The sequence below is a fragment of the Microcaecilia unicolor genome, chromosome 7 (genome assembly GCF_901765095.1).
Source record: "Microcaecilia unicolor chromosome 7, aMicUni1.1, whole genome shotgun sequence".
Lineage (NCBI taxonomy): Eukaryota > Metazoa > Chordata > Amphibia > Gymnophiona > Siphonopidae > Microcaecilia > Microcaecilia unicolor.
The window spans coordinates 174,871,204-174,884,663 of record NC_044037.1 but is presented as its reverse complement, the minus strand read 5'-3'; the positions used below and the strand labels follow the sequence as shown (position 1 = coordinate 174,884,663).

General features: G+C 47.8%; 1 protein-coding gene across 3 annotated transcripts in view; it reads left to right on the top strand.

Moving 5' to 3' along the window:
• The window catches only part of LOC115474191 (ras-related protein Rab-5B-like), a 141,030-nt gene extending 130,008 nt beyond the window's left edge, over window positions 1–11,022 (top strand). For 2 of the 3 annotated variants that reach the window (XM_030209549.1, XM_030209550.1), the window contains exons 5-6: window positions 5,161–5,254; window positions 9,560–11,022. In XM_030209549.1, coding sequence (XP_030065409.1) covers window positions 5,161–5,254; window positions 9,560–9,672 — 207 coding nt within the window. In that variant the 3' untranslated portion in view covers window positions 9,673–11,022. The remainder of the gene's footprint in view (window positions 1–5,160; window positions 5,255–9,559) is intronic. The other variant, XM_030209551.1, reaches the window with a different exon arrangement.
• The last annotated feature ends 2,438 nt before the right edge of the window (window positions 11,023–13,460 follow it).

Sequence of the window (13,460 nt, the reverse complement as noted above, 5' to 3'; positions counted from 1 at the left end):
CACCGGAAGATCTGTCGCGCTACACGGGAACTGAGCGACCCCTTCGTGAGGTTGCATAATCCTGCTCAACCTGTCGGCCAGACTGTTGTTTACGCCTGCCAGATATGTGGCTTGGAGCACCATGCCATGCCGGCGAGCCCAGAGCCACATGCTGACGGCTTCCTGACACAGGGGGCGAGATCCGGTTCCCCCCTGCTTGTTGATGTAATACATGGCAACCTGGTTGTCTGTCTGAATTTGGATAATTTGGTGGGACAGCCGATCTCTGAAAGCCTTCAGAGCGTTCCAGACCGCTCGTAACTCCAGAAGATTGATCTGCAGATCGCGTTCCTGGAGGGACCAGCTTCCTTGGGTGTGAAGCCCATCGACATGAGCTCCCCACCCCAGGAGAGACGCATCCGTTGTCAGCACTTTTGTGGCTGAGGAATTTGGAAAGGACGTCCCAGAGTCAAATTGGACCAAATCGTCACCAATACAGGAGTTGAAAAAACCTCGTGGACAGGTGGATCACGTCTTCTAGATCCCCAGCAGCCTGAAACCACTGGGAAGCTAGGGTCCATTGAGCAGATCTCATGTGAAGGCGGGCCATGGGAGTCACATGAACTGTGGAGGCCATGTGGCCCAGCAATCTCAACATCTGCCGAGCTGTGATCTGCTGGGACGCTCGCACTCGCGAGGGACAACAAGTTGTTGGCTCTCGCCTCTGGGAGATAGGCGTGAGCCGTCCGAGAATCCAGCAGAGCTCCTATGAATTTGAGTTTCTGCACTGGGAGAAGGTGGGACTTTGGATAATTTATCACAAACCCCAGTAGCTCCAGGAGGCGAATAGCCATCTGCATGGACTGTGGAGCTCCTGCCTCGGATGTGTTCTTTACCAGCCAATCGTCGAGATATGGGAACACGTGTACCCCCAGTCTGCGAAGTGCCACTGCTACTACAGCCAAGCACTTCGTGAACACTCTGGGCGCAGAGGCGAGCCCAAAGGGTAGCACACAGTAGTGGAAGTGACGTGTGCCCACTGAAATCGCAGATACTGTCTGTGAGCTGGCAGTATCGGGATGTGCGTGTAGGCGTCCTTCAAGTCCAGAGAGCATAGCCAATCGTTTTCCTGAATCATGGGGAGAAGGGTGCCCAGGGAAAGCATCCTGAACTTTCTTTGGCCAGATATTTGTTCAGGGCCCTTAGGTCTAGGATGGGACGCATCCCCCCTGTTTTCTTTTCCACAAGGAAGTACCTGGAATAGAATCCCAGCCCTTCTTGCCCGGATGGCACGGGCTCGACCGCATTGGCGCTGAGAAGGGCGGAGAGTTCCTCTGCAAGTACCTGCTTGTGTTGGAAGCTGTAAGACCTGAGCTCCCGGTGGACAATTTGGAGGTTTTGAGGCCAAATTGAGGGTGTATCCTTGCCGGACTATTTGGAGAACCCACTGATTGGAGGTTATGAGAGGGCCACCTTTGGTGAAAGCTTTCAACCTCCCTCCGACTGGTAGGTCACACCAACACTGACACTTGGATGTCGGCTATGCTCTGCTGGAGCCAGTCAAAAAGCTCGTCCCTTGCTTTTGCTGGGGAGCCGAGTGGCCTTGCTGAGTCGCACGCTGCTGACGAGAGCGAGCGTGCTGGGGCTTAGCCTGGGCCGCAGGCTGTCGAGAAGGAGGATTGTACCTACGCTTGACAGAAGAGTAGGGAACAGTCTTCCTTCCCCCCAAAAATCTTCTACCTGTAGAGTAGAGGCTGGAGGCTGAGGCTGCCGGCGGGAGAACTTGTCGAAAGCGGTGTCCCGCTGGTGGAGCTGCTCTACCACCTGCTCGACTTTCTCTCCAAAAATATTATCCGCACGGCAAGGTGAGTCTGCAATCCGCTGCTGGATTCTATTCTCCAGGTCGGAGGCACGCAGCCATGAGAGTCTGCGCATCACCACACCTTGAGGCAGCAGCCCTGGACGCAACATCAAGTGTCATACACCCCTCTGGCCAGGAATTTTCTGCACGCCTTCAGCTGCCTGACCACCTCCTGAAATGGCTTGCTTGCTCAGGGGGAGCTTATCCACCAAGCCCGCCAACTGCCGCACATTGTTCCGCATGTGTATGCTCGTGTAGAGCTGGTAGGACTGAATTTTGGCCACGAGCATAGAAGAATGGTAGGCCTTCCTCCCAAAGGAGTCCAAGGTTCTAGAGTCCTTGCCCGGGGGGCGCCGAAGCATGCTCCCTAGAACTCTTGGCCTTCTTTAGGGCCAAATCCACAACTCCAGAGTCGTGAGGCAACTGAGTGCGCATCAGCTCTGGGTCCCCATGGATCCGGTACTGGGACTCGATCTTGGGAATGTGGGGATTAGTTAGAGGCTTGGTCCAGTTCGCCAGCAATGTCTTTTTGAGGACATGATGCATGGGGTACTGTGGACGCTTCCTTAGGTGGAGAAGGATATCCAGGAACTCAAACATTTCAGCCCTGGGCTCGTCCTCCACCAACCACCGGGAAGGTGATGGCCATAGACTCTCCGGACAAAGGAAGCGAAAGACAGACTCTCGGAGGAGAAAGCTGCCTTTCAGGAGAGGGAGTGGGATCAGAAGGAAGACCCTCAGACTCCTCGTCAGAGAATATCTGATGTCCTCTTCCTCTTCCCACGAGGCCTCACCATCGGTGTCAGACATAAGTTCACGGACCTGTGTTCTGCAGCCGAGCCCGACTCGACTCCGTGGAACCACGGCCACGTGGGAGCGTCGAGAGGTAAGACTCCCTCGCCCTCATCGGCGAAGCTTCCTCCGCCAACGTAGTCGGGGAGCCTTCCTGTGAGGGCGACCGCAGTCGTACCGCACGCGGCACCGTGTCGGAGACCTCACCCCAGGCAATGGGCCAGCCACGCCTCGCTCGACGGTACCGGTGGCGCAAGCACCCCCGGTACCGGAGGGGTAGGGCGCAACAGCTCTCCCAGGATCTCTGGGAGAACGGCCCGGAGACTCTCGTGCAGAGCGGCTGTAGAAAAAGACATGGAAGCCGATGCAGGTGTCGATGTCAGAATCTGTTCCGGGCGTGGAGGCTGTTCCGGGCTGTCCAAAGGGGAGCGCACCAACACCTCTTGAACAGAGGGCGAGCGGTCCTCTCGGTGCCGATGCCTACTGGGTGCCGACTCCCTCGGCGACCCAGAGCTCTCGGTGCCGACACAGGAAGTGGGCCGGTGACGATGCTTCTTCGACTTTTTGGGTACGAAGCATGTCACCGGAGCTTCCCGGCACCGACGAGGAGGACGTCGAATCCAGCCGTCGCTTCCTCGGGGCCGAGGCCGAAGGAGGTCGGTCTGGGGGGGGGGGGGGCTGTACCGCAGGAGCCCTCAGGGTAGGGGGAGACCCACCCGAAGGCTCACCGCCACCAGCAGGGGAATGGACAGCCCTCACCTGCACTCCAGACAAAGCACCACCGTCCGACGACATCAGCAGACGAGGAGGTCTCGGTACCACCGACGCCGATGCAGCCCTCCGATGTCTCGGCCCCGATGCAGAGGGCCGATGCCTCGATGCACTCGATGCAATCGGGGGCGAGGGTGAAGGTCCGGGCGCCGACGACGTCGAAGCAGTCGATACTCCCGGTGCCGATGCCGATGAAGAGCCCGAGAACAAAACGTTCCACTGGGCCAATCTCGCTACCTGAGTCCGCTTTTGCAAAAGAGAACACAGACTACAGGCCTGCGGGCGGTGCCCAGCCCCCAGACACTGAAGACACGACGCGTGCCTGTCAGTGAGCGAGATTATCCGGGCGCACTGGGTGCACTTCTTGAAGCCGCTGGAAGACTTCGATGTCATGGGCGGAAAAATCGCGCCGGCGAGATCAAAACTCGAAATGGCGAAAATGGCACCACAAAAAGAGGGAGAAGAAAAACTTCGAACTGAGGCCTAAATAGGGCATACCCCGACGACGAAAGAAAACTTACCGGGGCAAAACTAGAAATACAGGAAGGGAAACAGACCGAAAAGGTCTCCTTCCGACACCTTTTTTTTTTTTTTTTAAAGCGAAGTCGAAAAATGACGCGCGAGGTCAACTTTCGGGGCGCGAACGGCAAAACACGACCATACCGAGTGCGGACAAAAGAAGACTGGCCGGTTCGGGCAGGAAGACGGCCGCGCATGCGCTAGCAAAGGACTTTGCTAGAAAGTGTTCCGATTGGAGGGGCTGCCGTGGACGTCACCCATCAGTGAGAACAAGCAGCCTGCTTGTCCTCGGAGAATCTCAATTATCCTATATAATAAAACGCACTTCCAATGTTCTGAAGCTGAGAAAGTGAAGCCTTGAAGCATTCCTGCAACGTTCCGGAATTACGTGTTGTCAGTTGAGGAGATGGAGCCTTACAGAGCGCACGAATGCTTCAAGGCTTGAAGGCTTCACTTTCTCGGCTTCAGAACGTTGGAGGTGCGTTTTATTATATAGGATGTGCTCAGTGCTTTTATGTAGCACATGGGGGGAATTTAATATATGCTGATTAAAGTGGAGGAGTGGCTGGAGGGGGGGCAGGGGAGATAGGACAATCGCTGGATGGCTGGAGGGGGGGGCAGGGGAAAGAGGAGAATCACTGGGTGGCTGGAGGGGGGGGCAGGGGAGATAGGAGTATCGCTGGGTGGCTGGAGGGGGGCAAGGGAAAAAGAATTACTGGGTGGCTGGAGGGGGGGGCAGGAGAGAGAAGAGCATCGGTGGGTGGCTGGAGGGGGGCAAGGAAAAAAGTAGAATCGCTGGGTGGCTGGAGGGGGGACAGAGGAGACACACTCGCACCCAGCAGTCTCTCTCTCTGTCACACACACACACTCGCACATTCACTCTCTCTCTCTCACACACACAGTCCATCTCACACATACTTTCTCAAACATACACACTCCGAGGAAAACCTTGCTAGCGCCCGTTTCATTTGTGTCAGAAACGGGCCTGTTTTACTAGTCTCTTCATATTTCTTCAGTACTGCCCTTCTTTATTCTGTTTGTTTCTTTTACAGTGTTATGTGCATTGGTTCTTACATCTACTTAAAAAGTTCAGAAATTATGTACTGAATAGCAATTTTACCAGGTTTCGAGTAGCTTTATAAAATGATGGTACCAGTTTGTTCTTGGCACTGACCTGCTTCTTCCATTATAGCTCATGTGATAGTCTTCTGATAAAAGTTTAATGCCTCCTTCTGTAGGAAGCACAAGCATATGCTGAAGACACTGGCTTGTTGTTCATGGAAACATCAGCTAAAACTGCTATGAATGTGAATGACTTATTTTTAGCAATAGGTAAGTTTGCATATATCTCTTGATGCTTGTGAAATATCCTTAGTAAATTGATCCAGCAGCCATGCGTAGTTGTTGGGGGAAAGAAGGATGCTATTTCCTATTTTGCAGTACTAATATAAAAAGCAGAGTGAAGGAGTAGCTTAGTGGTTAGATCATCAGGCTGACTACCAAGGAGAGAGAGTTCAAATCCCACTGCTGCTGCTTGTGTTCTTGGGCAAGTCGCTTCATCCTCCATTGCCTCCATTGCTTCAGGTTACAGAGTAAAATTGCGAGCCCTATGGAATCAATAGGGAAGTCCTGCTGTACCTGAATGTAACTTACTTTGACCTACTATTGAAAGAGGTGTGAGCTAAATCCAAAAAAAAGTGAATGAGTCACTCCACTATTTTGTTCCTTACATTAGTTACCAATCAATTACTGTATCTGTTTCATGATTTGGCTTGACTTTTAAGGCTTATTATTTAGGTATTCCCTCTTACTTGTCCAGTTTGGTAATTCCTTTCACTCCTGCCTGATCGTTGCATTTTTTAGACAATCATCGTCTTTCTCTCCCTGCTTTTAAAAAGGCCCATTATGAATGTACTAGAGCAGCCATTCCTAATCCAGTTCCCGGGGCACACCTGGTCCCATCAGGTTTTCATGATATCCACAATGAATATGCATAGGGTTACCATATGTCCAGTTTTTCCCGGACATGTCCTCTTTTTGAGGACACTGTGAGGCATCCAGGCGGGGTTTTGCCAGCCTGCCTGTTTGTCTGGATTTGTGGACAGACAGGCGAGTGGGCAGGCCTCAGGGTATTGTCATGCCCTGGTAGTCTAGTGACCTCTTCAGGGCAGGAAAGAGACCCCTGTTCCTGCCTGGTGCTGCCGCACACCTGTTGCTTCCTGCCCGGCGCTGCCGCAGACCTGTTGCTCCCTGCCCGGCGCTGCCGTAGACCTGTTGCTCCCTGCCCGGCGCTGCTGCAGACCTGTTGCTCCCTGCCTGGCGCTGCCGCAGACCTGTTGCTCCCTGCCTGACGCTGCCACAGACCTCTTGCTCCCAGCGCTGCTTCAAAATGGATGCCAAGAGTTCACGCGGCGGGCATGTGAGACTTTCTTTGGGGGGGGGAGGGCAAGGTGACACTCCAGTACAGGTGTGTGGTGTAGTGGGAGAATGGCAGGGGGTGGAGCAGGGGTGTGACAGGGCGTGGCTGAATTATATTTTGTGTCCTCTTTTTTTTTTGTCACGGCAAATATGGTAACCCTAAATATGTATGAGATAGATTTGCATGCACTGCCTCTGTTGCATGCAGATCTAACTCATGAATATTCATTGCTGATATCCTGAAAACCTGTTCCCTGAGGACTGGGTTGGTAATAGCTTTACTAGAGCATCTGCTTTCTTTTACTTGGCTCCAAAAATGGAACGACTTACCCAGTTATATCAGAGCTGAACTCTCCTTCCCAAAATGTAAATCTCTTTAAAAAACTTTCTACTTTTAACTTGCTTATAGTCCGCTCACCTCATGATTCTTGAGGGTATGCCTGAGTATAGTGAGTAGTCTCTACTTCTGTCCCCCAATTCCCCCTTCTCCCCTACTTTGTTGGATGCTCGTGTTACCTTTCCTATCAATGTACTGGCATTCCTTTCCTTAAGTTTTTTTTATGTATTTTATTGATTGTAACCCGCTTTGGTCGTTCTTTGAAAAGGCGGTATACCAAGAAAACAAACATGTGGTCTAATAGCAAAATATATTCTGTCATTTAAAAGTTATGCTTTTGTAATCCCCTATTAGTATGGGGATTACCAAGAGATAGAATCCCTGTTGAGAGTCACTGGGGGAAGTGACTGGGAGGTCCCTGGGTGGGAGGAAGCCCATCCCAAGGGAAGTAGCTTTGAAATAAACTGCAGAAATAGAGTGCCCTTTTGGACATGAGTGACAGGAGAGGTGGAGTTAGTTGTTAATAGACCAATTAGTTTGCCCTTTAGGAGGGGTCTTTTGGTTGTCTGAAAATCCCCTGCCAATAGATCTGGAGGAGAGAGGGGAGTCTTGTTGGAAGGAGTGTAACCTTTGGCTGACAAGGACGGGGGCTACTACACAAAGTGGCAACCGGAGGATTAAGAGTGCTACAGGTGGGCAGAAAGGGTCCCAGCCTGGGAGCAGTGGGATTGGAGCCAGGGAGAGCTCAGTCCAGGGTAGATCTAGAGAGAGATCACTGCTTGAGAAGGGTCAGACAGTGAGGGGTCTGAGCCCACTGAAGATAATTTGACTGAGAGAGGAGAAACCAGCCTTTGGAATTAACACAGCCTCCCAGGATAGGCTTGGACAGGAGCAGTTGTCTATATTTATATAGCTCTGAATTATCTCTGTACATATACCCATGAAGAAAGTAGTATAGGTGTTCCCCATGGAATGAAAGAAGTTGAATATTAAGTTGTAATAGAGTGCTACAATCAGTTGTGTTGCAAGTAAATCAAGTTACCACCTGCTTGTTGCAGAAGTTACAATAAAGGTTGAGTTTATTATTAAGCCTTTGGAGTGCTTAGTGGTTCCTGGACTGAAGAACTGAGTGGAACCCAGAACTGGTAAAGTGTCTCCCAAACTCACGGATCACTATTCCAGTCCACTGACCCACCCCAGCTCGACAGCAAGTAGATTGGAATTGAGGTGTGTGTTAAGAGTGGCTCTCGTGAAAGCAAAGACTGTGAGATCTGAAGTGAGAGAGATAGTGAACTTCTTTTGTGGCCCGGGCCCGGAGCTAGAACTGGGTGAGACCCGGATTGCATTTGTAAATTAGTTTGTGTCCTGTTTTTGTCTGCAGAGGCATGCCTGCAGCCATTTCTGAAGAGCTTTACAAGTTACATTGTCCATACTTGTACTTGATTGGTCTCCGTTGCACATTTGGTATTCTGTAACCAAGAAGGGACCATTGTTCATCTTTTGTTCTATATTACGTGATTAATAATCCTTTTCCAAACATAGCAGCACCTTAAGGTATGGAGTGGTGCAAGAAGCCACTGAAAGAATTTAACGATGCACAGTGATGCTCGTTTCGAGGTGTCATGTCTAAGTTTCAGTGTGCTAAAGCGGCTTTGCACTATTATTCTATAATGGGTTAGGCACGCCTTAACGCTGTTATAGAATTGTCTGTTCCTTTTTCGCACCTGCGTTGTCACTACTGTATAGAATTGCTTCTTTCTATTCTGATTGCCTGCTTTGATGCATACACCGTTGGGCAATTTTGTACTTGCCTACTTAAGCATGGAAAATGATGTTGTACAAGTTCAAGTCATTTAGGGGCCCTTTTACTGAAGGGTTGTTGCGTGGCAACCCGGAACTACCGCTGGTGCCAGTGGTAGTTCCACCCCAGCGTGTGCCATTTCCAGTGCTGTAGAAAATCAGACCTGATTTTCTAGCATAGGATTTACCCGGCGGTAATCGGGCAGTGCCACGCACTGCCCAGTTACCAAGGGAGCCCTTATCGCCACCTCAATGGGTGGCAGTAAGTGTTCCCCCTCAAATGGCCTCGCAGCAACTGCAAACTTACTGCATCACCATTTCTTTTTTGGGCCTTTTTACTTGCTGTGGTAAAAGGGGCTTTTGCGTGTTGCAAAAACGGATGCTGCCGCTAGCACAGGGCCCCTTTTACCACAGCTTAGTAAAAGGACAATTTAGAAAATTATCCCTGGTGAAAAGTTTTTTTGTGGAGTATTTTGCAATACAGCAGCATTAATGTAAACCTTCCTTAGTAGTTGAAATGTAGAATTAGCCCTCCTTTTTGGATAATTTGTATGGGTGAATTTTGGATCTGTGTACATTTGGAACCTAGGGAGCTACGATCATGTGTAGGGAATCTCCTATTTGATTTATTGATTTTATATATTGCCTTTTACCAGAGTGTAAGGGTGGTTTACAGTCAACAGTTAAACATTAAATACAGTATACAGGGCTTTTTTTGAGGGGGTACTGAATACCCAGCACCTTTTCTATTCTTGGCTAAAATTGACCCATGGACCCAAAGTTTTAATGAAAGACCTCAGGCTCTATACACCAATTTGGCCTTGTCATAGATTCTGTGACTGGTTGCAGGGGGCCTGGCTGTTGTGGGGTGAGTCCCTCAGTGATCACCCCATCCCTGAAGGGCGGCCTAGCATTTGAGTACCGGCACCTTTTTTACTAGAAAAAACACACTGACAGTATAACCACTGAAGCTGGGAGCCATTTCTTCATATGGAAATAGAAATGGTACAGGTGTCTAAAACACTGGTTTCTCCAGTAGGCGTTGACTGACAGGCTGACATATTTTTATTTGCTTTTTGCAGCAAAGAAAATGCCAAAAACAGATACACAGAATCCAGCTCATGCAGCCAGAAGCAGAGGTCTTAATCTTCATGGAACAGACCAGCAGCCTCGGAGGGGGTGCTGTGGTAACTAGAAAGATGCTTTAAACAGTGGGGGGAAACTCATGGAACAGTGCATACTGTGGATAATGTTAAGGATAGAGCTTCCTGTTTATATAATTGGAAGTAATATACTTTGCTTTTGTTCTTTTTTACTACAAAAAATATGTTATAAAAACACTGTTAGCGGATACTTGACCATTTACTATAATTGGTTAGAATGGGGCATGTCCTGCATTCCTATGGTAAATAGGACCGTTTGACTGCAAGAGCACAGGTGCAGGCTTGGCTATAGGCTTTCCATGGCCTTTGTAGCAGTTTGCCAGCATGTGGGCCTGTGCTTGTAAAACTGGTCATATATCGGGCACTGATCTGTGATTGTGCCTACCCTTTTGCTAAGGTATTCCAGATCAGAAGTTCTCAGAACACGGTTTTAGTGGCCTCGAGCGCATCCACCAACTTTTGCTGGTGGTCACGTAGAAGTCTGTCCTAAAATATTCCTGTTAGCATTCACCAACACTTTCATCTGCACTGCAGTGACCACAAAAAAAAAAGAACTTGGCTGCACTTCAAAAGTGTTTCAGATCATGCAAAAATAATCTCTCATTTCATATAACAATACCATACCCTCAAAATATCCCTCCTTGCTCATTTAAGGAGGTGCACTTACTATGTATGTGATACAAACCAAATTCTGTTCTGGGTACCTCTTCTGGCTTGTAGAGGGCACCACTGGTTTGTTTGTGGCACTTTAATCTTCATAAAGTTTGTATTTATCGCAGTGAGAGATTTGTCTTAATGATATTTGTAAATTCCTTCCATCTTTGTTAAAGAAAAAAAACATACAAAATATGTTTAAAAAATTAATTTGTACAAGTACCTTCAGATAATGTTTTACTTGCATTAACATCTTTACATATAGATTTTTTTTTAATTTAGCATTAAGTGGAAATAAAAATGCAGTTATATTTATTTTAAAACATTGTATAATTCTGTCTACTGTTTTGAGCATAAAACTATTTGCTTGTACTGAGAACTTGCCTTGACAGTAGAGTAATATACAAGTAATGTAATGAAGTGTTACCTGTTGAAATGTGCACATATCTGTTTAGTAAGATTAGCCACAAGTTTGAAGAGCTCCCTGGTGAGGACATTTTGGTTAAAAAAACAAAAATGTCACCCTTGGCTTTCATGTGTATGATTCCTCCTTGGCTTGCTGGCATTAACTCTTCAGGAAACTGATCAAAATTACATAACTAAACATATCCTCAAAATACAAAATAGGAAACAAACTGAAAAATATCCAAATAACAAAAACCATCAGTTTGAATAAACCCACAAACAGACCTTCAAGGTTTCCAAGAGGACCAATCAAAAATCTTAATCAAAAATGAAACCTCAAAAAATTCCCAGTGATGAAATTCATTAAAAGTAATAGCATCACACAGTGATACTCAACTGATCATGGAGTAGGTTATTATTATCGTTTTTTGTTATTACTAATGGGGGGGGGTGAAAAAGGAACCAATGTTAAAAAAAAAAAAAAACCTCCCTATATCGGAGAAAAACATTTTTGATTAAGGTTTCTGATTGGTCGTCTTGGAAATCTTGAAGGTCTGTTTGTGGGTTTATTCAAACTGATGGTTTTTGTTCTCTGTGACTATGGCAATATGAAGAGGTCAGAGCTGAGCAATAAAAGGTTTTGCAAACTAGTAAACTCAACTAACCAGTGTGATTGGTCCAATAGCACATGTGACTATGCATACATGCTATTCAGAGATGTCCTAACTGCAGTGCTCCTTTCAATGAAAAGCTTGGAGTTCAGCTTACTGCTGTAGCCTAGTAGTTACAACAGCCTCAGAACTGAGTTCAAGTCCCACTGCAGCAGCAAGTTGTATCTTCCCCTGATTTTTTTTTTAATTTTTTATTATGACTCAGATGACATGGGTACACACCAGCTCTCAGAATAGCCTTTTGGATCAAATTGTACCCTTTTGATACCCTTGCAGGTGACACATGCATTATGAGAGGCCATTGTGACAGCACTCCTTATCCTTCCCCTCCTTCCACTCTTCACAGGACAACATATGAAAAATTAACTGTGGTTTAATAAAATATATAACATGAAAACTGTTTTATTTTAATTTTTTGGATAATATTGTAAAGTATAAATTCACAACTTAAGTATGTATATAAAAAAGGTAGCAATCAAACAAGGGGAAGGGAAAAGCACAAAGGAAAGTATTTACATAAAAAGAGGGTTGGGGAATAGGGATGGAAAACTGGGGGCAAAGGAGAGGGAGGCCACCCCAATAGCTGTAGCAGCTATCTCAGGAGGTGGGGCAGACTAAGGGGTCCTTTTACTAAAGTGCACAGAAAAATGGCTTGCGGTAGTATAGGCACGGGTTTTGGGTGCTCTGCGATCCATTTTTCAACTCGCCTGTAAAAAAAAAAAAAGGCCTTTTTAAAATTTTTGCCGAAAATGTACGTGCGGCAAAATTAAAATTGCCACGCATCCATTTGGGTCTGTGATCTTACCACCAGCCATTAACCTAGCAGTAAAGACTTGTGCAGTAACCAGGCGGTAATGACCTACACATGTCAAATGCCACTTGGCACAGTCCGAAAAAAATTATGTATTGGACGGCGCCACAAATGAAATTACCGCAAGAGCCATGCGGTAGTCGGGTGATAATTCCATTTTGAAATGCGTTGGGTGCGCATAGACATGCAGCTTAGTAAAAGGGCCCCTGAGAGTCCTGGGAGGGCTGAGGTCTTAGGATCTGAACATGCTCTAGGGCAGAGAATAGGTGCCCTAGAGCATTCTCGATCCTGGCCACTGCAGCTTCCAGGGCCCTTAGTCATCAGTCTGTGGCCTCACGCGTGAACCCCATCTTCTCCAGTACAACTTCAGTGGCAGGTGCAGGCCAAGATGGGGGGCTGTACCTGCCTCTGGAAGTGCTAGAGCCTCAGCTTTCTGTGTAGGAGATCCTCCCTCCCTAGGGAATGCTGGCCCTGGTTGAGCTACAAAGGTGGGAAATATAAACATTGGTTACAGTCATACTTTATATCAGCTGCTCATTTGACCATTATGAGCAAGTGGAGAGGGAGGCATTGGTGTGTGCATTTGACACTACAGTATTATTCACCTGCCTCTGCCTCCAGCTGACGTCTCACCCCTGGAGGTAGTCCCTTTATGCTGCTGCAGGTACCAGCCGCGTTTCCTTAAGTCTTCTGTCTGTATGGAAATGAGTGGGGCAGGGGGAGAGGGAGGTTGAGTGGTGGTTCATGACAGATGTCTTGCAGTGCTACCTTGCTTTTCACAGTGGGGTTGACAGTGTTTCATTACTCCTCCTGTCTCCATCTCATTTCCAGGACATGACATATATGGAAATGGCAATCTTACACTCTTGACATGAACATGCTGCCCTTGTAATGGATCAGTAGAAACAGAGAAACATAATGGCAGCTTAGTAGTTAGAACAGTTCAAAACCCACTAATGGTACCTATCCCCTTGAGCTCTTTGCTTCACCCTCCATTGCCACAGGTTCAGAAGTGGCATTCAAACAGTGCTTTCTTGTAAAGAGGGCACAGCTGACGGATGCCATCAGGAGTCCTACTTAACCTCCCTAAGGATGGATGTTTATTGATTGTACAGGGTGGTCAGAGTCTGTCACAGCCTTCCTGTATGTATTATAGTTCCTCCTCCTGTGCCCTGGCAGACAAAATATTTCCTTTCCCTGGCCACTAAAAGTCTAGCTGTTATCTGACGATTTCTTTCTGATCATCTCGTTGTGTCTCCAGTTCTGCTTCTCTGAGCTG